The sequence below is a fragment of the Festucalex cinctus genome, chromosome 3, assembly GCF_051991245.1.
Source record: "Festucalex cinctus isolate MCC-2025b chromosome 3, RoL_Fcin_1.0, whole genome shotgun sequence".
Taxonomy (NCBI): Eukaryota; Metazoa; Chordata; class Actinopteri; order Syngnathiformes; family Syngnathidae; genus Festucalex; species Festucalex cinctus.
The window spans coordinates 29,159,347-29,181,334 of record NC_135413.1 but is presented as its reverse complement, the minus strand read 5'-3'; the positions used below and the strand labels follow the sequence as shown (position 1 = coordinate 29,181,334).

At 39.5% G+C, this 21,988-nt stretch overlaps 4 protein-coding genes across 15 annotated transcripts in view; 1 reads left to right on the top strand and 3 right to left on the bottom strand.

Annotated features, from left to right (window-relative positions):
• kcnq1.2 (potassium voltage-gated channel, KQT-like subfamily, member 1.2) overlaps window positions 1-2,214 on the bottom strand; it is a 165,301-nt gene extending 163,087 nt beyond the window's left edge. For all 7 annotated transcript variants that reach the window (XM_077517410.1, XM_077517414.1, XM_077517408.1 and 4 more), the window contains exon 1: window positions 1,067-2,214. The gene's annotated coding sequence lies outside the window, so the exon portion shown is untranslated. The remainder of the gene's footprint in view (window positions 1-1,066) is intronic.
• Window positions 640-7,142, top strand: mrps35 (mitochondrial ribosomal protein S35). Of its 3 annotated transcripts, none has more exons than XM_077517424.1 (8): window positions 640-934; window positions 2,541-2,593; window positions 2,695-2,862; window positions 3,108-3,168; window positions 3,263-3,402; window positions 4,745-4,854; window positions 4,933-5,002; window positions 6,736-7,142. In XM_077517424.1, exons 1-8 carry the CDS (start codon window positions 877-879, stop codon window positions 6,994-6,996), a joined length of 921 nt encoding a protein of 306 aa, XP_077373550.1. In that variant the 5' UTR covers window positions 640-876; the 3' UTR covers window positions 6,997-7,142. The 3 variants fall into 3 exon arrangements, with proteins under 3 accessions (XP_077373550.1, XP_077373547.1, XP_077373548.1); XM_077517421.1 differs by lacking the exon at window positions 640-934 and adding an exon at window positions 1,320-1,521; XM_077517422.1 differs by lacking the exon at window positions 640-934 and adding an exon at window positions 1,720-1,985.
• Window positions 6,111-10,596, bottom strand: mansc4 (MANSC domain containing 4). 3 transcript variants are annotated; one of them, XM_077517416.1, is made up of 5 exons: window positions 10,491-10,596; window positions 9,196-9,426; window positions 8,989-9,117; window positions 7,331-8,132; window positions 6,111-6,876 (listed from the first exon to the last, which is right to left on the bottom strand). In XM_077517416.1, the coding sequence occupies exons 2-4, from the start codon at window positions 9,413-9,415 to the stop codon at window positions 7,345-7,347; spliced, it is 1,137 nt and encodes a 378-aa protein (XP_077373542.1). In that variant the 5' UTR covers window positions 9,416-9,426; window positions 10,491-10,596; the 3' UTR covers window positions 6,111-6,876; window positions 7,331-7,344. The 3 variants fall into 3 exon arrangements, with proteins under 3 accessions (XP_077373542.1, XP_077373543.1, XP_077373544.1); XM_077517417.1 differs by lacking the exon at window positions 10,491-10,596 and adding an exon at window positions 9,521-9,788; XM_077517418.1 differs by lacking the exon at window positions 10,491-10,596 and having other exon boundaries at window positions 7,339-8,132; window positions 9,196-9,788.
• The window catches only part of tead4 (TEA domain transcription factor 4), a 32,920-nt gene continuing 21,290 nt past the window's right edge, over window positions 10,359-21,988 (bottom strand). For both annotated transcript variants that reach the window (XM_077517419.1, XM_077517420.1), the window contains exons 9-11: window positions 17,757-17,897; window positions 15,726-15,878; window positions 10,359-12,067 (exon numbers count right to left, since the gene is read on the bottom strand). In XM_077517419.1, coding sequence (XP_077373545.1) covers window positions 11,954-12,067; window positions 15,726-15,878; window positions 17,757-17,897 — 408 coding nt within the window. In that variant the 3' untranslated portion in view covers window positions 10,359-11,953. The remainder of the gene's footprint in view (window positions 12,068-15,725; window positions 15,879-17,756; window positions 17,898-21,988) is intronic.

The window sequence follows — 21,988 nt, the reverse complement described above, 5'->3', positions numbered from 1 at the left end:
ACTGTATTTCTTCCTTTTAAAAACAAGGACATTTGTACGTCAAGAGGAGTCCACTCATCGTGTTTTGTGTCTCTGAAAAGACATCGAACCTGATACGTGTGTTGATGCTAGCAATTTGAAAATGTGTCATGGAAAAGAAAAAGAAAAGAAAGAGTCCCATCTGTCCTCAGCTATACAAGCAGCCATGACAAGGACCACATGGACGGCTGTCAACATGTAGATTGAGTTTCTGAGCACAGTCAAGTGTGTCACACTGACAGGTCACTTTCCGTCTAAATTATCATTATTATCATGACGGTTTGAATATAGGCTGAGTAGATGTGTGGCATACAACTACACCGTGGATATAAGAAGTCTACACACCCCTGTTCAAACGCTAGTTGATTATTTATTAGTTATTAGTTGAAGCTAGCTTGCATAGCAGCTTGAACACCCAAGCTCAAAGGAGCTCAAAGTTAAGACACAAACAGTCAAAGTTCAACTGCAACCAAAAGCTTTTCCTTCTTTTATTAACTTAATAATACAGCACACAAACTGAGTAAAAAAAAATAAATACTGAACACAGGCTAAATTCTGACAGCTGATGCTCATTACAGCTAATTATCTGTTGATTACAGTTAAAAACAACAACACCGTATGCTTTTATTTCAGATTAGACGGTAACTTTGTGAAGCTGGTGGTCTTTAGGCTGGCACGAAATAAGTGAAATAGCAAATATCTTCATTTTCAAAAAGCGGTCAATGGGGAATATCTTACATCTTAAAATCTTTTGCGCCTAATTACTCCCGTGTTCGTGTTCCAATGTCTCTGTTTTGTTGCTGATATGCCTTAAAAGAGCCCAATAATAACTCAGTTAATTAATTAATTAATCAAAACATGGGCATTTTTAACGTCGTATCATCATGCAGGCAGGTTGGGGAAAACGAGCCCACAGGTAAGGAATGAGTCACAAACCGAGTACAGTCTGCATGTTCTCGTGAAGAGAGTAACAACAGGTTAGGTTATAAAAATAACCTAAAATCTACTCAAAGTGTATGTCTGAAAAACATTGGGCCAACTAGCTTACCTTCAAACGCGTGGACGTCGCCAGCAGCAGATAAAATCATGAATATATCCTCTCAGTCAGTACTGCAACAATTTCTTCTTGCAAAAGCAAACTCAGATGAAAAGTACGTCTAAATATGAGTCACCGAGTTACATGTAGAAAAAAAACTGCAAGAAAACACTCCATTTCGGCAAAACGTGAAAATAATCCCAAAGAACGCACAAGTGTTAAATCGACATCCGTTTGCGGGACTTTGAAGTGCATCACTGACAGCTCGACCCTGGACGTTATGCTGAGTTCAATGCTACTCGATAGTTTTCATTTCCACACAAATGCTTGGCGCGTTTACTTTTTTTTTTATGTAACACAAGAAATATCGACCGTACAAGATGACATTTCGTCACTTGTATGTGAATCAAACGTGACTTGGCAACAGGAAAAACTCGGATACTTCGGCGTGCCGGGGCATAACAGAAGTGAGTTTGTGAATGAGAACGACCCGTGGCATAATCATTTTACGAGGGCAAGTGAACTCCTCAAGCTTGAGCCAGAAGGCAGCAGCTGGTCGCGAGCTCAAAAATAAATAAATAAATTAATTAATTAATAAAAGATTTCGTCTTTTTCAATGTGCTTCATTTGACTAGGCAATATCCGCATATCCCTCACGCATTAGTATTTAATGCCGAATTCGCACGTATAATCCCACAAATAAACCTTTTGTGTACTCGTACTAACTTCACAGTTTCGCTGTTTGGCAAATGAGAGGTTTGTCGTTTGTCGCCATCCGTAGTCAGTCACTGAGAAAACATGGCTGCTTACACGAGCAAGACGATGCTGCTGTCCTTAAGTCGATTCAACGTCGTCGGTGTTGGACTGCCGAATTTGTCAAACAGGTTGACATATGCGACGGCATTGCCTCTAAACTCGGGTGGAAATAAAAGTGAGAATTGCATGCGTCTTTGCTGTAGTTCACTCTGAAATCGGAGCAATTGCTTCGTGCTAAGCTAAAAGTGTTGCATTGTAGCGAGGTCACTAATAAATATGCACCTAGTCCTTTTTAGTCAGCCGACTTTCATTTTCGATTTGCTGGTTAGTAAGTTAAATAGGGAACACGTGTATTGACACCGTGTTCTCGAATATGTGTTAAATTCAGAGGTTATTGCAGCCGTCTTCCTCGGCGCACATTGATGACGTGTAAACGAGACGCTACTATTTACGCTCAATAAAATGAAAATAAAAAATTAATTGCAGTAAATTTCAGCACATCAAAATACTTTAAATGTTTTTTTAAACAATTTGTTAAAAATGATAATTTATTGTCTTTGTTGGCTGCAAAAAATAAAATAAAATCAATTGGTTTGTAACTTGTTGCTAATGCATTCCTCAGGTGTTTTGTATCCATTTTAAATTAATTGACCAAATCTGATGTTGTAGTGTGTATGTAGTCGTTTTTTATTATTATTATTAATTTAATTTTCCCTGCTTATCATGTCAGCTCTTCCTGAAAGAGGCGACAGAGGCGCTTTAACCAAAAGGCCCAGGAGAGACGTAAGTTAGATATCGGACTTGAAACTTTCTTTCATGAAACCTTTGTGAGGAATAAATGAAGATGTTAACTTGTTCTGTTTGTGTGTTGGTTGTCCTCTCAGGCGGGACCACCAAGGACGGAAAAGATGGCAGAGGACCAGGATTGGACGGCTGTCTACCCGGCAGCGGCCCCCTTCAGAGCCTCCAGCGTGCCCTTACCTGTGAGGATGGGCTACCCTGTGAAAGGAGGGGTCCCTCCGGAGAAGAAGGGCAACCTGGAGCTGATCAAGGTTCGACACCGGACAGCAGAGATGCTCAAGTGTTAAAATCTATTAGACCATGTATTTAGCATGTACACAGTCGTGAACCCATGTGACATAAACAACTTTTTTCAATACTGCAACTTCATTTACACAAGATAAACAAACCACCTTAATATGAGGCTCAGAATCACTTGCAGTATATTATTTGATTTTATTTTTTTTAAATATTTAATAGTAGTAATTGGGTATGCCCGCTTTGCCTTGTTTAACAGATTCCTAACTTTCTCCACCTGACGCCAGCAGCTATCAGGAAACACTGTGAAGCTCTCAAACGTAAGTGTGAGGCTTTTTTTTGTTTGTTTGTTTTAACTGACATAAAAATATGACGACTAATGATGAGTACAACTGTTGGCCGTGTGTCGCCAAGCGTTCTGCAGCGAGTGGCCGTCCGCTTTGGACACAGACGGCAAGCGCGAGCGGCACTTCCCCATTCGGGTGGAGAGCAGCGACTACGTGTCGGCGGGCCTCTCCGTACGAAACCCTGCCGCTCGTGTCGTTCATCTCCGGGTGAGTTTGATGTTTTGTTTTGTTTTTGTGCTTGATGTTAGCATCAGACATGAATGGGATCCGACACAAGAACTGCATGTCACCAATCCAACAATATGTTAATTATTGTGCTATCGTCTGCAGCTCTTTGTGATAATACTTGGAAGTTTCGTATTGAGTTAATGGAGGATGTTAGATTGCCCCAGATGTTTAGAAATAAAGAAATGTGTAAATAATGTGGAAAAGAATCATAAACCTAAAGAAAACACTGTTGTAGGGCTTTATTTAGTTATTTTGTTTATTAGAATATTACATATTTATTATATATTTAGTTATTTATTGTACTTATATTTAATTTTAAAATAGAAACTATTATTGAATTATTACATTAATTACCAGCCTATTTTTTATTTTTGTAGGTTTTGACATGTTCATTACTGATTATGATTTTACATATTCCTATTTATTTAGTTATTAGTTTGTTTGTTTTTTTACTATTTTCTATTTGTATTTTTTATTTGTTATGTATTTTATATTATTGGGATTTACTGTCTATAAATTTTATTTGTTTTTTTTGGTTACGCATCTATTTATTGTTTGATTAAAAGGAGTACGGTAATATAATAAATGATAGTATAGAATTTTGCATAACAATATAAAAACATACTAGTGGGCGATTTTTATTTTATTTATTTTTTTACCAATTTTTATGATTTTATTAGTAATTATTATGAGTTATTTGACATTTATAGAACTTTATTTTGTAATTCATTGATGATGATTTGCTAGGATTGTGTATCCTATAATTATGATAAATCATAATTTGTACTTTAATTTCTCAGTTATTGGGATTAGGATTTTATATATTTAATTTTACCACTCATTAAATAACATGAGCAGTTTTCATTCCCTTTGTTCTACCAAAAGCCATGCCGTGTTAATAATAATGTAGCATTTAGCGTTTAGAAGTCATCTTATGTTAATTGACATTAAAAATTTCAGCTTTCGTTGTCTTTTTGAATCCGTGGTTGATTCAGCCACACGTTTACCCTTTGATTCTATCAGCAAGGTAGGAATTGCTGGCAACATGAATCCACGTGGACGGGTCAGGAAGGTCATCAAACAGCAACATGATGAACAAAAGAAATTGTTGATTGACAGGAAAAAGTCTCACAAACAGATCAATTGTTTACATTTGTCTTCGAGCATTCATGTAACAGGCGTCATACTGCACATTATTAAGACATTATTATCAAGTCTAATGATGTTAACGCACGATATCATCTTTCCCCATTGAAATGAATGCAAGTGCCATTTTATGACGCTTTTCAAAAATAACGTGTCTGTTTTTGCGGGTTTGCAGGTGAAGCTCTCCAGTTTGAACCTGGACGACCACGCCAGGAAGAAAATGCTCAAACTGGTCGGGGAGCGCTACTGCAAACACACGGACGTCCTCACCATCACCACTGACAGGTGAGCGCTCGCACGCTCGTTTTGGCGAGTCCATTCAAGACGCCAAACTCGACTCAACTCGTCTTCGCTGCCCTTCAGCTGCCCACTGAGACAACAGAATTACGACTACGCCATGTACCTGCTGACCGTCCTCTACCACGAGTCCTGGGTGAGTGCAAATGACGGTCAAAACCTTGAGAAAGGCGACGCGCTCATCCTGTGCATCTTGTTTTTCTTCCCCATCACGCACTTGGCAGGAAGTAGAAAACAGTCTGCTGACCTTTAAGCGCAAACAATGAGCGGCACAGTCCTTGTGCAAGCGTCGGGATGTTTTTGTAACGCTAGACCACAAAGAGCGGGCTTGTTAGCCGTCGCAACGCGGGTGACTTTATACCTCCACTTGACAAAAATCACTGAAATCCAGCATCCAGACTTTCCTCTAGGAGGCACCACTTAATTGGAACGAAAAGGCTCGCACGCTACAAAAAAAATAAATAATTTTGTTAAATTGTACCTAAAAGTTTATCAAGTTTGTACCTAAATAACTTTTTCAAAACAAACGGTTCTTAAAGATAAAATGCAAATGGATTAAAATTAGGGATGGACGAGTACCGATACCGGGTATCGGTATCGTGCCTATACCAGCCTTTTTTCAAGTACTCGAGTACTCGTGACGCCGACGAGTACAAGCGACCGATGCCAGAGGTGGAAAAAAAAAAAAAAAAAGACGTTGAGTGAGTCCTCCTTGCCTGCAGCTGGCGCTACCCTGCAGCAGTTGAACACCTTGGCAAATCATGAGGATCACTTCCTGTTTTGACAACAATGAATTGAATTGCAGAATGTGAACTTTGCGGCACAAGACTCGCAAGAGGCGGAATGAAGGGTGCATCGTTCAATAACAGCAACTTGCTAAAACACCTCAAGGCTAAACATTTATTACAAGTGAATCCTAAACTAAAAGAGCATTTTTGTGTTTTCATTTTGCGTGTTAACACTATTGAAGAGTGACTGTGCTGTTTTTTTGTAAAAATTAAAGGAAATATTTTTGTTGACAAATATCTTTTAGTGATTTTTTTAAAATTTATTTATCAAAATGTACTACTCGTATCGGTGAGTACTTGAGGGTCTAAGTATCGGTATCGGTCTGAAAAAAGTGGTATCGAGCATCCCTAATTAAAATAGTGAAATGCATCTTTTTTTTTTTTTTTTAAATACAATTATATCAACCAAGCAGCCCCCCCCCAAAAAAAAAAAAAATGGTGACGTTATTTATTTGCAGTATATTTGTTTTATTCCACCAAGGATGAACGTGAGTTGAATTGAGTGGATATAACATTATTTATCGTCTGTACATGTGCATTTTTAAACACCAACAAAATTTGGCTATGCTAAACTGTTAGCAAGAGCGATTAGCATTAGCACGCTGGAGATTACATTTTAGGTAAACAAACACAAACCGTAACTAACTAACTAACTACCGTACATTAGTTGAATTGACTGGCTATAACTACTAATTGTCTTGTGTGCATGAGCATTATGAAACACCAACAAAATTAGCCTAAAATTTTTTTGCCTATGCTAAACACTTAGCAATCGCTATGAGCATTAGCGCACTAGCGATTACCATTTAATGTAAACAAACAATAACCACCATTTACTTCACACAAACATCATTGTATCTATATTATACGTGTAATAGTGTCTTAAAAGTCACTTACAGATGACAATATTCCATTTGTAAACGAGTGTTAGCTACAATAAGCTCAATAACGTCCTGTCCACTGCATGTGTCTGCAAAAAAGGTCCAAGTAGAAACATGGACGGCAAAAATTTTTAGTCGACTGATTTGCTCGACTTTTGTTTTCCCAGCCCTAAATGGCTCCTAATAACATCTTCTTTCAGAAAACGGAGGCGTGGGAGGCCGATAAGACGGTAGCAGACATGGAGGAGTATTCGTGGGAGGGCAGCCCGTCCCAGAAGAACATCTTGGACACGCTGCTGCGCCAGGCGGACGGCGGTGACGAGGAAGAACGCCGGCGTCTGCTGGGAAGAGGCGAAGTGCAAGAGTACAAGGACTCGGTCAGCAGGCTGAAGAATCGAGGCGACAGCGAGAGCGCCGTGTTGCAGTACAAGGAGGCCGTCAAGAAAGTGCTCAAGATTTGACGCCTCGCAACGTACGGGAAATGTATTCCGAATACAGAACTTGGACAAGACCTTCTGATGTATTTATGTATGTACTTTGTTGTCCTTTTACCAAAATAAAAAGTATCACTTGAGTGAAAACAAAATCTTGTACGAAAACTTAAAAATTAGCATTTGTCATCTTTTCATTTTAGAAAATTCAATTTTTTTAACTCCCTTTATACTTGAATTGTATTACTGTAACATTTGTTTACAAATACGTTTCCTCTTGAAAAAATAAGCGTTTGGCTTATAGCCTCAAATAGTTTGAAAATCTGTGACCTTAAAGCATTAAAAATTCAAGATCGGCACCCACTTCCAAACCTTCCGTCAGTTGTCGTCACCCTCCGCGACCGGATCGTACTTGATGAGACGCATGGTCCCTCTTCTCCCGGACGTACGGTAGCATTCCGTCCTCTTCTTCTTGGCCCGCCATCTTGCAAGCCGCCAGACGAAGCAGCCCAGTAATACGGCCGCACAGGTGACCAGCACCGCCGGCAGGCCTTGGTACTCGGGTCCCGAATCCGCCAAGCTGTCCTCGCCTCCCGGGGTCGAACCTCGCTCTTGAACCGACGTCTGGGTCTTTGGTTTGTTGGTGTCTCGCTCTTTAGACGACGATTGGGTGCTTGCAAGGTCGGTTTGTGGGTCTTGAAACGACGTCTGGGTGTTTGGTTCGTCTTTAAGCCACGTTGGGATGCTCAGATCATTCGTTTCTTGCTCTTTGGCAGACATTTGGGGACTCGAACCGTTGGCGTCTCGCAATTTGAACGACGATAGGGTGCTCGGGTCGTTGGAGGGGGTCAGAGGATGAGTGGTGGCGATCGTGGAGGTGAACGTAGGCGGTGTCGGGGCGTGGTAAGGAACCAAGTCGGTGGATGGAGGAGGCACGCTCGTCTGGAATGTGGTGACGGATGACGAAAGAAGCTTCGGGGTGACAGTTGATGTTTTCGTGGTGGTCTTCGGGGTCCCGGCGGCGCTCGTTTTCACGGTGGCAACCGGTGGCGGCGGATGGAAGAATTGTCGCTTGTCCAAGGGAAGCAGCTCCGAGGCGTTAACGCGACCAACGCGGACGTTGGGCGTAAGGTGTTTGCCAAACACCAACAGGTCAGGATCCACACCTGAACAAGCCATTCACCACTTTTTTTTTTTTTTTTTTAGGTCTTTTCACGAACTCATTATTCGGCATTTTTTTCCAGTTCTACATGTTTGATAGAATGTCAGGACACAAGAGGTGATGGACGACTGGTTTACTCCACTACAAAATTGTTACATTTTAGAAAAATGTCCTGGTTTTTTTATTTCACTATACAGTGAAAACAAATATCTCCAAAATCTATAGATCATTGTTGACCAATGACAAGCGCGTGTATCTTAAAATAATAATAATAATAATAATAATCACTCTTCAATATAACGCATTTATGTAGCTCCAAAAAAAATTTATGATTTTGTAGTCGAATAAAAGGCATGCATCTTGATATTTTGTATATCATAGATGTGGAATAAAAAATATTATTAGCCAATGACAGATAAGTATTGTAGTTTTCATTTTTTTTTTTATTTCATAAGTGACAAAAAAATGCAAACGTCTTAAATAGAAAAATATAATGCATGTTACTTTACATATTGTCCAATTAAAAGTCTGTCTCCAAAAAAGTGTCATTGCTAAAAAAAAAAAAAAAAAGTGTACCTATATGTACCTATACATTTAACATTGAATTAAACGTTGAATTAAAAAAAAAAAAAAAAAAGAGCTACAGTATATCCAGATATTGTCACTTATTAACACTGGAACATAAAAGCATGCAAACGAAGTTTTGGATTAAATAAATATTTCGAGTTACATGTTTTTTCAATGGGCAGCTATTAAAAATTAGTTTCTTTATAAATTTCGGTCGTCCTTTCCTTTCTGAGACAGTTTGCAGTCTGAATTTAGCTAAAATGTATTTTATTTATTTTTTAAAAGTGACTTACCCTTGGTGACATTATAGAGGACAGCATCGTTGTTGTAGCTGATGATGCAGCTCTCCAAAGTTGGACAGTGCAGGTGGCAGCAGTTGTCTTGCGCGGCGACATAATGAAAGACCGCCACATTACAGGACGCTGAAAGAGAAAGACACAAAAGTTTTGATCACCGAGCATTAAAATGCACCTGAACGCCTCACGGCCGCAATCCATCACCATTCGCCGCCAGGCAGCAACCGCGACTGCACCTCAGCGCGCTCTCTTCCCGGTAAGTCCTGAGCAGCCGCCCGCCTCGCCTCTCGGACGCCCCCGTGTCCACCGCCATTCCCGGGAAGCTCCGAATCCAGCAGTTTTTGTAGTAAGAAGTGGGCGAGCAACGCGCTTCCGCCCCGCACGCCACAAGCATAAGCGTCAGCAAGCCGCGAGCGACGTTCATGGTGCGCCCACCTAATTGGAAATCAAAGTATCGTCAGCGTGGGGGGGGGGGATTCTTTTACATACACACACACACGCACACGCACACAGACGCGAAGTCACGCACACAGTTGTAGACCCTTTCCGAACTGGAATAGATCAGCGAGGAGAATAAGTATTTGGACGCCCTGCGATTTTGTGGGAGTTCTCCCACTTTGAAATCACGGAGGGGTCTGAAATTGTGCTCATATAGTGACAATCACTTTCTCCCATGATTCCTCTGGATCAACCCAGATGGTCCTTAACTTGCGCGCGATGCATGATTTGATACCATGACGTCTTTGTGTATTACCAATTGTAACATTTGAAACAACAGTCCCAAAAAATGTACCGGAATATTTTTCAACTATCATACTGGACTTTGACCACGAGAACGCCTTCCAAGCTTTTCAGGAGAGGAGAGTGGAGAGCGCGCCCTCTGTTGGCTAAAGGCAATACCTGAATTCCCTGTGGTATATATTATACATATTTAGCTAGCGTGCTAAGTGGTTAACTACAGAAACATAAACACTGACGCCACAAGATTATATGTAGAAAAATCACAGACTTACAGGCGGTTTAGGAGTTCCTGGCGAACTTTTGTATCCATGAGTCTCTTTTAGATATGCCACAGGGAAATCAGGTATTGCCTTTAGCCGACAGAGGGCGCGCTCTGCCGCTCTCCTCTCCTGAAAAGCTGCAAGACGTTCTCGTGGTCAAAGCCCCGCCCCCACCCCTCCACGTTAAAACACTGCCAATAAGTTGAAGCTGGGAAAAAATAAAAATAAAAAAAGTTGAAACTGAAAAACCGTGACACTTGGGGGGTGGGGGGGGGGGGGGGGGGGTGAGTGTTAAAAAAATAAATAAAAATCTGCAGATTGGCATTGAAAAAGACATAATACAAAAAAATATATACTTAAAGAAAATAGCGTTTTAATGTCTGTATTTTATTTTATAATACAAACTTTTACAATGTCAATACTTGTTTTACAATGCCAATACAATGCAGCTTTTTCCACAATAATAAAGGTCTGTGAATTGAGATATCTTAACCTCACGTTCGTCATTTACAGGAAGTCCTCGAGTTACGTCGCCCGAATTTCGACTTGTCGAATTTCGCCAATAAAGTCAATATTTACATCCAAAATTTGCATTAAAAAAAATCTTAAAATACATTAAAAAATAAAAAATAAGATGCTGTACGACTGTCCGACTGAAACGCAGGTCTTTGCCGATGTTTGTGTCTCATTTCTGCGATCATTATTTAGTTTCTATGCTAATCGCTTTTCTTTTGGTCTGGACCAACATTGATAGAAGACATAACTTTCTTCTTTGGGGCCATGACATGAAAAAAAAAAGAGAGAATGCGAAAAGGCAAATCAACCTTCACGTGTGGCCTTTGAAAAACGCAGTCATGTCATTTGTTCTCAGTAAAATTCCAAATCTCCTCTGTCATTAATGGCGACATAATTTGTTTTTTTTAATCACAAATCTATGCTGTTGTTCAGTCCATATGCGTGGTTTGTTATTTTGACCGATTCTTCAATTAAAAAAAAAAAAAAAAGTGTGGAAACTGTCTTTTGAGCTTGACTGATGCAATGTTGCAAATAAAATGGCTGCTGCTTCTTGGACAATGCAATGTTAACGTTGAACAACATTAATATTTTTTGGGGGGTTTCCTAAAAAGTTATGGTTTTAGAGATATGTGGATTCCGCCCGATGCCAACACTTCACAGTTCACACAAAAAAAGCACCCACCAATGTTTTTTTTTTTTTTTTTTGTAAAAACACTTATATTTTCATCTGACACTTCAGGGCAAATAACAAAAGCCTGTCGACAACTCAGCAATCCACGTAAAGATCCAACTGTGCTGTACTTCAAGGTAGCAGTGATAAAGGTAGCAGTGTTATCACTATTACTATTATTATTATCATTATGTGCCTTTTTTCTTGCTTTAAGACAACACAGGAGACATTAAAAAAAAACAACAAACACAAAGTGTTGATCATGTCTTTAGCCTCCCTCGTATCTCCGTACGTGCGGCAGGTTTACACTTTCATTATTCAAACAGCGCACACGTAATTGGCACTGGGACGTAAAACAAAACAAAACAAAAGAGGTTGTGCAATTTTTCTGCCTACATTTTCAGTTAGGTGTGTGCCATTCATCTTTCAGTCAGTAGGGGGCACCCTGAGTCAACCAAACTCCCGCACATGCATGACACAAAGCAAAACAAGCTCTAGTAGAATCACATAAAAAAAAAAAAAAAAAAAAAAAAAAGGCAACGTTTTCATGCAGGACTTTTTGGAGGCCAGGCTTTGGTATGGAGACCCCCCAGTGCATCATGGTCCTTTCCCGTCATACTGTCAACACACCCAGCCTGCTTCCTGGTTTTCACCATCCCTGGGAAACGTTTGGCACTCCTCGAGCTGGGTCGCCTTCGAGCCTGAAGCTCGCAGAGGAGCGCGCGTGCGTGTTTGTGCGGAGGGGAGGAGCGGTGACGTCGTCGTCGTCGTGATGTCAGTCCTTGACCAGCCGGTAGATGTGATGCTGGGCGCCGTGCTCGCTGGTGGACACCTCGAAGACGTAGGCCACGCACAGCAGCGTCTCCAGGGTGTCCCTGTTGGACACCACCTGTGAGTAACAAGGAAGAGACGAACATTTAAACATTCTTTGGTTCAATTTATTAATCAACATGCTCGAATCAATCCATATGAGTGACCCCACTTAACTTTTTTTTTTCTTTCTAACATTCAGCATAATTAGCAGGTAGTCAACAACAGTTGTATAAAAAAAAAAAAACGTCAAGCTGTTAATTGCGCACTCCCAGTTAAAGTAACCAAACATAAAACAAAGAAAATGAAGTGCATTTAACTTAACTGTACCTTATGAAAGCCCACTAGCTTAATGCTAAAACGTAAATACCACAGACAGGCTAATGAATAGCATAGCTTCCCGACTACCAGGAAAAAAATAAACAAATATTGTCCAATCATGTTTATTTTGATATTCCCCAATCTTTGTGAAGTAACTGGAATACTGCAAAAGATTTTTTTGAAAAAAAAAAATATATATATATATATATATTTTTAAGCTATGTGTCCACTACAGAGGACATTTTTTTAAACTTAAATGCTAGGCTCAAGTACAGTTAAAATAATTCAAACAATACTTTGTGTTCTTAAGAGTCTTATAGGAAACATGCTAACAACATTTAAACCGTAAATGTGTTCAATAAAAAGTGTTATACACTTACTTTTCCTCTTCCCTAAAAAGTGCTTGCACTGAGGGAAGCCATTTTCTTTTATGGTGCAATCAAAGTGGTATCATTGGAAAGCTCTGAATGTCCTCAATCGCATGCAGTGGGTGGGAGATATACAGGTTTAAAAAGGTCCACTACAGAGGACAAATTTTAATTGTTGGTTGTCCAGAGGATATGGGTTGCAACGATATACAATCCTTAAATCCAACATATTTAAACTAAAAAAATGGAGCAAAATATGTACTGCAGATGGATGGAGAAATATGTATTGAGCTGCAGATTCCTTGAGTTATGTATGTGTTCACAGAATGGATTAAACTCAAAGGCACCACTCGATTTTGAAAAAGTGCTGCATCACAGCCTCCATGAGTGGGGGTGCATAATATTGTCAAAAAAAAAAAAAATCAAATATTTCCCAAAATTAAAAATTTCCAGAATTAGAAAAGAGAGAGAGAGAGACAGAGAAAGAGATATGGAGGTAAACCTTGTGTGTACTGCACCGCAAATGCTAACTACGGTGGCCCGACAGGACAAAAAAATAAAAAATAAAAAGGCTCCATTACACGGACTGTATACTCCTGACACTGCAGCGACAAAACAAGCACACGCTTTGTGAGTCCACTATGCACGATTGTCTGAGGCCGAATACACAGCCTGTTGTTATGCTGATGCACTGCGCAGATGTGTGCGTCTTTTCACAGTCAATAGGAAGTCAATCAGTCCATTGAGAAGCCTGATGACATGCTTGCCATGTAGTCGGCCGCGTGGGCTCAATATGGCCTTTTGTCCCTCTTGCCGGGAGGAATGCAGACGCCAGTGTCTTTCAAGCCTGCAGTCCACCATCTTGAGTCCCGGCTAGACCTCCCAACAACTTAAATCCAAGTGTAATCAGTCTGTTAAGAGCCCCCGCCCCCTCAGCATCGACCAATAAGTAGCCTTCTTACCATGCAAACATCAGCAAAAGTGAGTACTCGATCACTTCACAGCACCAACAAATCAAATTGCTCGGCGCATAATTGTTGCATTGCAGATTAGGTGCCGTTAAACGCGATTTATGGTGCCAGGCGTAAGCTGTGGGAAAAGAGAGCTAATAAAGTCCGCTAAAAGCAGCCATGGATTGACCTTGGCGGCTTTAGTCTGCGGGAACGACAGTTGTCTGTAAACAATGGGAGCTTAGCTAAGTCATACAATTATGAATTTGGCTAATATTTACGTCACAGTTGTAGGGTTGACGGTGCAAATCGAGGATCTATGCTATCCTTTATGGAGTTTTAGTGCAACAGGGGTGTCAAAATTAGTGCGTTAATTTTGAATCAATTTAAAGCTACTTTAATGTCACTATTTATTTATTTTTTTTCAACGCACAGTTAACTCATTCACTGGCAGCCATTTTCACTGAAGCAACCTCCTTCGCGCTCGGCTGTTTTACTGTATTTTGACTGATTTTGCAAGGCCCGCAGAATATTCTGTTCTATTGCTATAAAAACATGGAAGCTACCAAAAGAAAGATTCAAGTCTCTATTTGTATCTGTTTGCTTTTTGCAGCAATTAGCATTAGAATATAGCAAAGTTTCATCATTATTCACAAATCTGTTGAAAACACTAGGAAAGGGAGCTTGTTGCAAAATTGCATTGGCTGATCTCTTATACTCTGCTGCCACCTGCTGGCCGTTTTTGTAATAACGGCCATTGCTTTAAGCGACCTCTTCAGGTCAGAAGCTGCATCAAAGTCTGTATGCTCTAACATAAAAAAAAAACAAATAAAAAATGCAAAAATGCGTTTTTGGAAGTGAAGGACAAAGTGTTTTTAAAAAAATGTATTTATACGTTTTGGGTTTGAATCAGATAATGAAAAGCCTGTATTGGGGGAATTTATCGCAACACTGCAGGCACGTTCACGTCAAAAATGAGCTGTGATAAATTTAATAATCATGCATATAGTTGCTGAGATTGGGGTCAAGTTATATTAATTATAAAAATGTGCAGAATTTCACAAGTTACTTCATGTAAAGATTAGATCGCTCTTAATGACAGCTCAGGCTGTTTGAAAGCGCTATATAAATAAAGTTGAGTTGAAAATGCACTGAGGGGTCACCAACATCTTACAAATACAATATGCCATCTAGTGGCAGAAAAATGACCTCAACACAAATGTCACACTAGTTTTTTTTTTTTTTTTTTTTTTTTTACAGTACAGTATAGGGGTGTTAAAAAAAAATCGATTCGGCGATATATCGCGATACTACATCGCGCGATTCTCGAATCGATTCAATAATCGGCAGAATCGATTTTTTTTTTTTTTTTTTTTTTTTTTTTTTTTTTTTTTTTTTTTTTTTAGGATTCACACCTTGAGCATGGAAGAATGTTATATGAACGGCACATTAAGCCTTAATATTTTTATTTTAATGCTGTTCAAATGTGAAACAGATTGCAAACTGTTTGTGTACAGTGGCTCACGGTTATAAGCCTCAAGTTTTAGATAAATATATTCATACAAATCTTACAGTGTACATGTACAAATTTACTGATAGTATTTTCTAAATTTGAATGGAAAAAAATCGCAACAATCGACTTATAAATTCGTATCGGGATTAATCGGTATCGAATCGTGACCATTCGTATCGGGATTAATCGGTATCGAATCGAATCGTGACCTGTGAATCGTGATACGAATCGAATCGTCAGGTACTAGGCAATTCACACCCCTAGTACAGTATATCTTTTTAATTTTAACTCAATTGTATTAATTATTATGAAATTAGTGTATCAATGACTAAAAGATACAGACATATTTCTATTAGTTTAACTAGTTTTTAAAGAGTATGATAACTTAGAAAAATTATATTTTATGGTAAATTTTATTTTACATTTAGAACAGATATTAAATTTGCAATTAATCATGAAAAATTAAACATTTTAATCGCCCAACAACCCTAAGTGCAAGGCAATACATATAAGCAGAATTTCCCTTTGAAGGATTATTATAATGAAAAAAAAAAATAATAATCCAAAAATAGAAAGCGTGCGCACCTGTAGGATAGTGAAGTTCTCCAGGACGCTGTTCATCATGTACTTCTCGGGCAGGTGTTTGAGCTTGTGGATGAAGTTGATCATGTATTCGCACAGCGGCGAGCGGTGGATGCGGAACATGTAGCGGCCGTTCTCGAAGCGGGCGTACTCGGTCTGAGAGAGACAAACAAACAAACAAACAAACATGTCACGTAAATCACGTGAGAGAATAGATTCAGCCGTTTGAAATGTGAATAGAGAAGGGATATATTTTACAGTAAAAGAGAAAAGGCACATTGATGTGTCCGAGCTTCTGTCTATGTGATGAAGTGTAATAAATGTAATGCAATATATACTATATGTAATGCAGCATGTAGCACGCCGGACGCGGCAATAAACATAATTCTCATGACACGACTAATCAAATCATGATGCCATTTAGTGTCATCATGAGGCCTCGACCCAAGGCTGTGCATGTGCGTGTGTTTACAGTATATTGTATATTGTATAATCCATCAGGAGCAGATGGGGGAGGGCCCTCCATTGTGTCCATTTAACGGGAAGCGTAAAGCGTGAGTCATCAAGGGGATTTTTTTTTTGTTCTCTTCTCCTCACATCAACTTCCTGAGCACAGATGAGCGCTTGTTGACCGGAATCCGCCACAAATTCTTACATCACTCGCACTCCACTCTCTTGGAATGATTCAACAGTTCTCAGAATATGAAAGTAGTAGCAACCGTTCCGTGTTTTCACATCGTGTGTTTCTAGAACTCCCTGCCGGAATGAAAGTGGAATAGGCCGGGCACAAGTGCCTATTGTCTCCAGTGGAAAGAAACAGCCTTTTAATAAGCGCGTTGCACAAGCCGCTGCACTTTGGCTGCAAACAACGGGATTGATTTAACGCTTGCCCATGCAGCATTTGTTGGCTCGCACCTCGGGATATAAGAAGCTCAGTCGTGGAATTACACCGGACCCTTGAAATTAAACACAAGCCGCTCCAGGAGACCGTTTGACCTTCTTTTGTTCTCATTTCAAATACATTTTCCTCAAAAGAAATATGGACATATAAGTGATCATTAATAAGGCTCAAATTGTATTTTGACAATTTTAGCATAGTTAAATGGCAGGTACGTGTAAAAAAAAAAGGTTTCTTCTGTGACAACGCTCATAACTCAAAACCCATCAGAAATCATCACACACAAAATAAAATCAGGCGAAGAAGACTCATGAGCTTAGTTTTATTATTATTATTATTATTTTTTGTAATTATTTTTATTATTATTATTTTAATTTATATTTTTATATATATTATGTATTTGTATTTATTTGTATTATTTTATGGTAATATTATGTATTATTTTTTATTATAATGTATTCATTATTATTTTTATTGTTATTTATTGGTGTTTATTTATTTATTTATATTATTATTGTTATTTTAAGATTAGTTTTATCGTAGATTATCGTGGATTTATTACCTGAGCAATATATCGCTAATCGTGGTATCGTCATATCGTGAGACAATCATTATCGTGAGCCTTGTATCGCATATCGTATCGTATCGTGAGGTAGCCGGAGGTTCCCACCCCTACTTTCTGGTGTGTGCGACTTGACCACCGGGGGCAGTATAATAAAGACATGCACGCGCAAATGAAGAAGAGTTTCACAACTAATGGAAGTGGCGCTGCAGGCATGAGCAATACAGAATTTGTCATTTTCCACAGATTTTAAAATTATATATATACACCTGAGTGTTGTAATATTCTGTTGACATGAGAAAATGCACCCCATGCTATTCGTTAGCGCCCATCTGTGGCATTTTACTGCCGTACGTATTGCATTTTGTATGCTAGCATTAAGCTAAGTGGACATGTAAAAAAAAAAACTCACAAGTCAGGTCATTCCTGTCTCAGGGCACCACTGATCATGCCATTGATTAATTATGTACAGTTGCACGTTTTATGGTGTAAAGCTCCAAATTCTCTGTGAGCATTTCTACACGGCCAATAAAAGCAGCATTTTTACTCTGCCTTGTTTTTAACAATTGTTTACCTCCACTTTCTCCACCACCTGCTTGCCAAAGGAGCAGACTTTGGTGGACGAGGTGATGATCATGTTCTCAGAACTCTCGTACTGGCTGGAAACACCGTAGAAGAAGCTGCTGTCGTCTTGCGGGTTCACACTCAGGTCCGCCTGAACGGGGGGGAGATTTGACTTAATTCAGAGTTTGGTGAGGAAAAACCCGATTTACCAAGTTATTAAATACATAGAATGACCTACTGGCTCACATGTTCCTTTGGATATATAAAAAAATACAAATAAAAAACATCTTGTAGAAAGTCTTCCAAGAACAGGACTTCCCGGTGACTTCCACCGAGCACCGCGGGTCAGTTTGGCAAAGAATCTTACAGCTCAGTCGAGCCTGAGAGGTAATTCTCCGCAAAGCCACGAGGCATCCAAAGTGCCGATCCCAGTTGACCTTGGATAAGGCTGCCAAAGCAGCCTCAAGATTCCAAAGATGCTGCGTGTCTCCTTGTGAGTTGCACCTCTTCCTAGCGTGGATTAACTGGGAACGACACTTTGGACCTGTTGATGGTGCAGTTTTTGGACTGTCAAAAGCACTTGAGAAACCAACAGAAATGTTTCGACAGATCCCGACCTGATGGGCGTTCATATTTTACACTTCAATAAATGTGAATGAGTTGCCTATATATATATATATATATATATATATATATATATATATATATATATATATATATATATATATATATATATATATATATATATATATATATATATATATATATATATATATATATATATATAACGTCGTCATCAAGTCACGATATTAAAAGAAGCACATCTGTTAAAATAGTCAGGTTGATTTCCATTTGTGCAGTTAGCACCCTCTGGTGGCTAGTTTTGTTTTTGTTTTTTTTGTGCAGTTGAATTTTCTTATAGCATGTTTTGGCTCTTCTATATTTAAAATCCACACTAATTGTCAGATGAAGGGCCACGTAATATGCCTGTGAAAAAGAGGTTTTTAATCTCAACGGGATTATCCTGGTTAAATAAAGGTTAAATAAATAAAAAATATTGTGATAATATCATATCGTGACATTTGGACATCGTTACATCCCTAATATATACCGTAAATGTGCCAAAAAGTATGATCCCCAAAATGCTTATATATTCATTCATTCATTTAGTATAATTTCAAACGGATCTTATAACATTTAGCCGTCAATGCTTCTTTGACTCCAATTACTACTTTCCTATTAGCCAGGGATTTTAGCATGCCCTTGTTGCATCTTAGGGTGTTCCAGAAAGAGCACAAAAATACATGAAAAAGTGAGTTTTTCAACAAATATCTGAACATAGATACTGTACTTTAACATGGACTAAGGGCCGAGGAGGAGACATTGATCTACCACCTGAGTCTAACCATTCCCATTTCAGATCTCATATTGGTGCTTAAAGGGAAACTTGATTAACTCATTCACTCCCAGGCGTTTTCACTGTTTTGTTTTTTGACTGATTTTGCCTTGCCCACAGGATATTGTGTTCTATTGCTATAACAACACGGAACCTACCAAAAAAAAAAAAAAGATTAGTCTCTTCTTTCATCAGGAAAAAAAAGGTATATATTTATCTGTTTGTTTTGCAGCAATTAGCATGAGAGAGCTGCGTTTCATCATTATTCACAAACCTGTTTGAGAACGCTGGGAAAAAGAGAGCTCTTATACTCTGTTGCCACCTGCTGGCCGTTTTTTGTAATAACTACCATTGCTTTAAGCGACCTTTTCAGGTCTGAAGCTGCATCAAAGCCTTCTGTATGCTCTAGCATTTAAAAAAAAAAAACAAAAAAAAAAAAAAACGTATAAATACGTTTTTGGGAGTGAATGAGTTAATTGAGCAATTTTCAGCAGTAAAAAGTTAGTATCTTGTCTATAATTAATGTGGTAACTTCATTATTTTCATGTACAATTAATACCTTGAAAAAGTAAATTTTCTACTTGTTGTCGACTGATGATGACATCACCCGTGCTGAGGAAGTAGGTAACAACCAAACATGGTGATGTCATCATCAGTCGACAGCACGTAGAAAAATTACTTTTTAAAGGTTTTAATTGTATATGAAAAATAATGAAGCTATCAAATTCATTCTGGACAAAATATTCACTTTTCACTGCTGAAAATTGTCCAAATGAGTCAAGTATCCCTTTTTAAGATAATCTGCAGCTTTAATGGAAAAAAATGCTCCAAGTCACATGAACCAAAAGCGATTTGCAAACTATAAATGTTAAAAATGAGCTTTCTTAAGGTCAATTTCAGCCCGAAGTGCATGCAGATGCAGCAAATAGTTCATGTCGGAGTTGACGCGCGTAATCCGATTTTGGGTCCGACTGAGGTGCGTTGTCACTTTGACAGCTGGCCTGTTTTGCCCCGCCCGCCTTGCTACCTCCTAATAGGCCATTGAGACACTGCTCAGCCTCCTCATCTCTTCATCGCCCCGTTCGTCTTCATCTGGGCCTCGTGTAATTCCTTTATTTGTCTTCATCCCCGAGGCCCGGCCGCCCTCGCCCAAGCGCCACACCGCCCGCCTTTACGGCCTGCGAGGGAATTCATCCAATTACAATCAGCGGCATACAATTGGCTGATTAGATCACGCCGGGGCCGGCCGGCTGTGCAACAATTTAGCAGAGGCAGCTCAAATCAGATTCCCTGGGCACTTCAAAAGCGTGCGACAATCTGTTAGGACAGGGCTACGGGCGCTAAGGGGAGGGAGGGGGGGCGGGGGGTTGGGGGGGAGGTTGTCAGTGGCCAGCCCAGTGGCCGACAGCGGCGTTTGCTGGGAATTCAATTTCGAATGCCATAGTTTTGGTGGCGGGTAATCTGGCTGTCAGCGTCGCCATGCCAACCTGTACCTCAGCACACGCCCGGGGAGGTGGTGACCCCCGGGGCGTCCTGCCTGCTCTTTATGAGGGTGAAGAAAAGGTCTTTTGATTGAGGACGGATATGTTTTTGTTGTTTTAATTTAGAGGGATTTTACTCTAGATGATGACAACATGCAGTCTGCTCCACATATTTATCGTCGTCGTTGAATTTATTACGTAGCTACGTACTTTCTCGTTGCCGTAATGTCTACTATTCCAAGAGCGATAACGGAATCCCGATCCAAATCAAACCAAAGTGGAACTTGGTGAGAACGTGGGCTCTGCAGTGACTTAATATTTCATTGACTGACGGATCTCTTCCTTTGGTTCACACTACAAGTCTCCATTTCGAGCTCCTCGCTTTTATTACAGTCTCGCTCCCCCTTTTTTTTTTACTTTTTTTTTCCCGATGATATATAGATGACAGGTCTCATCTTGCCCCTCATTCAAATGCCACCCGGGAATCCGACCAGCTGCCCTTCCCCAAAGGCCCGCCTAAGACCACTTCCAAAACGGTGCCACTCACCAATGTCCCTTTATCCCGCCGCGATAAATAATGCGGAAGTCCAAATGTGAGAAGGGTAACCCCATACATACAAAAGCCATCTGGCAGGCATGGAAAAAGGCGAGGCGGCGCTTTCAACTTGACATTCACGGACCCTCGCGATGCAAAGGGACCTCCTGTATATTTTTTTTTACAATTAGCCTTGACCGCCTCGCTCATTTTCTACCACTAATGGGTGACCGGTGAGCTGGATTCTATCCCAGCTGACTTTGGACAGGTCGGCAGTCAATCATTTTACGCTCACATTCACACCTCTGAACGACTTAACTCATTTGCTCACAAAAACGTATAAATACGTTTTATTTTAAATGTTTTATGTGTCCCAAAGACGTATTTATGTTTTTTATGTTTTTTTTTTGTTTTTTTTTTATGCTAGAGCATACAGAAGGCTTTGATGTAGCCTTTCAACTGCAAAGAACAGTTGAACAAATGGTAGTTATTACACAAATGACCATCAGGTGGCAGCAGAGCAAAGGAGATCAACCTATTACTCAGAATTCTCCTGCAAAACGGAAACAGATAGAAATATACTTTTTTTTTCATGATGAAAGAAGAGACTCAATTTTTTTAGTTAATCCAAAACCTTGGGTCAAATTAAACAATTACCCACAAAGCAAACCAATTTGTTGGGTTTTTGTGTGGGTTGTCTGTCTGACCCAACTTTTTGGGTAAATCGAGTAACCCAACTGAATTTGGTAAAAAAAATGAACTAAGTCAACTTTTTTAGTTATTTAATCCAAAACGTTGGGTCAAATTAAATAATTGTCCACAAAGCAAAC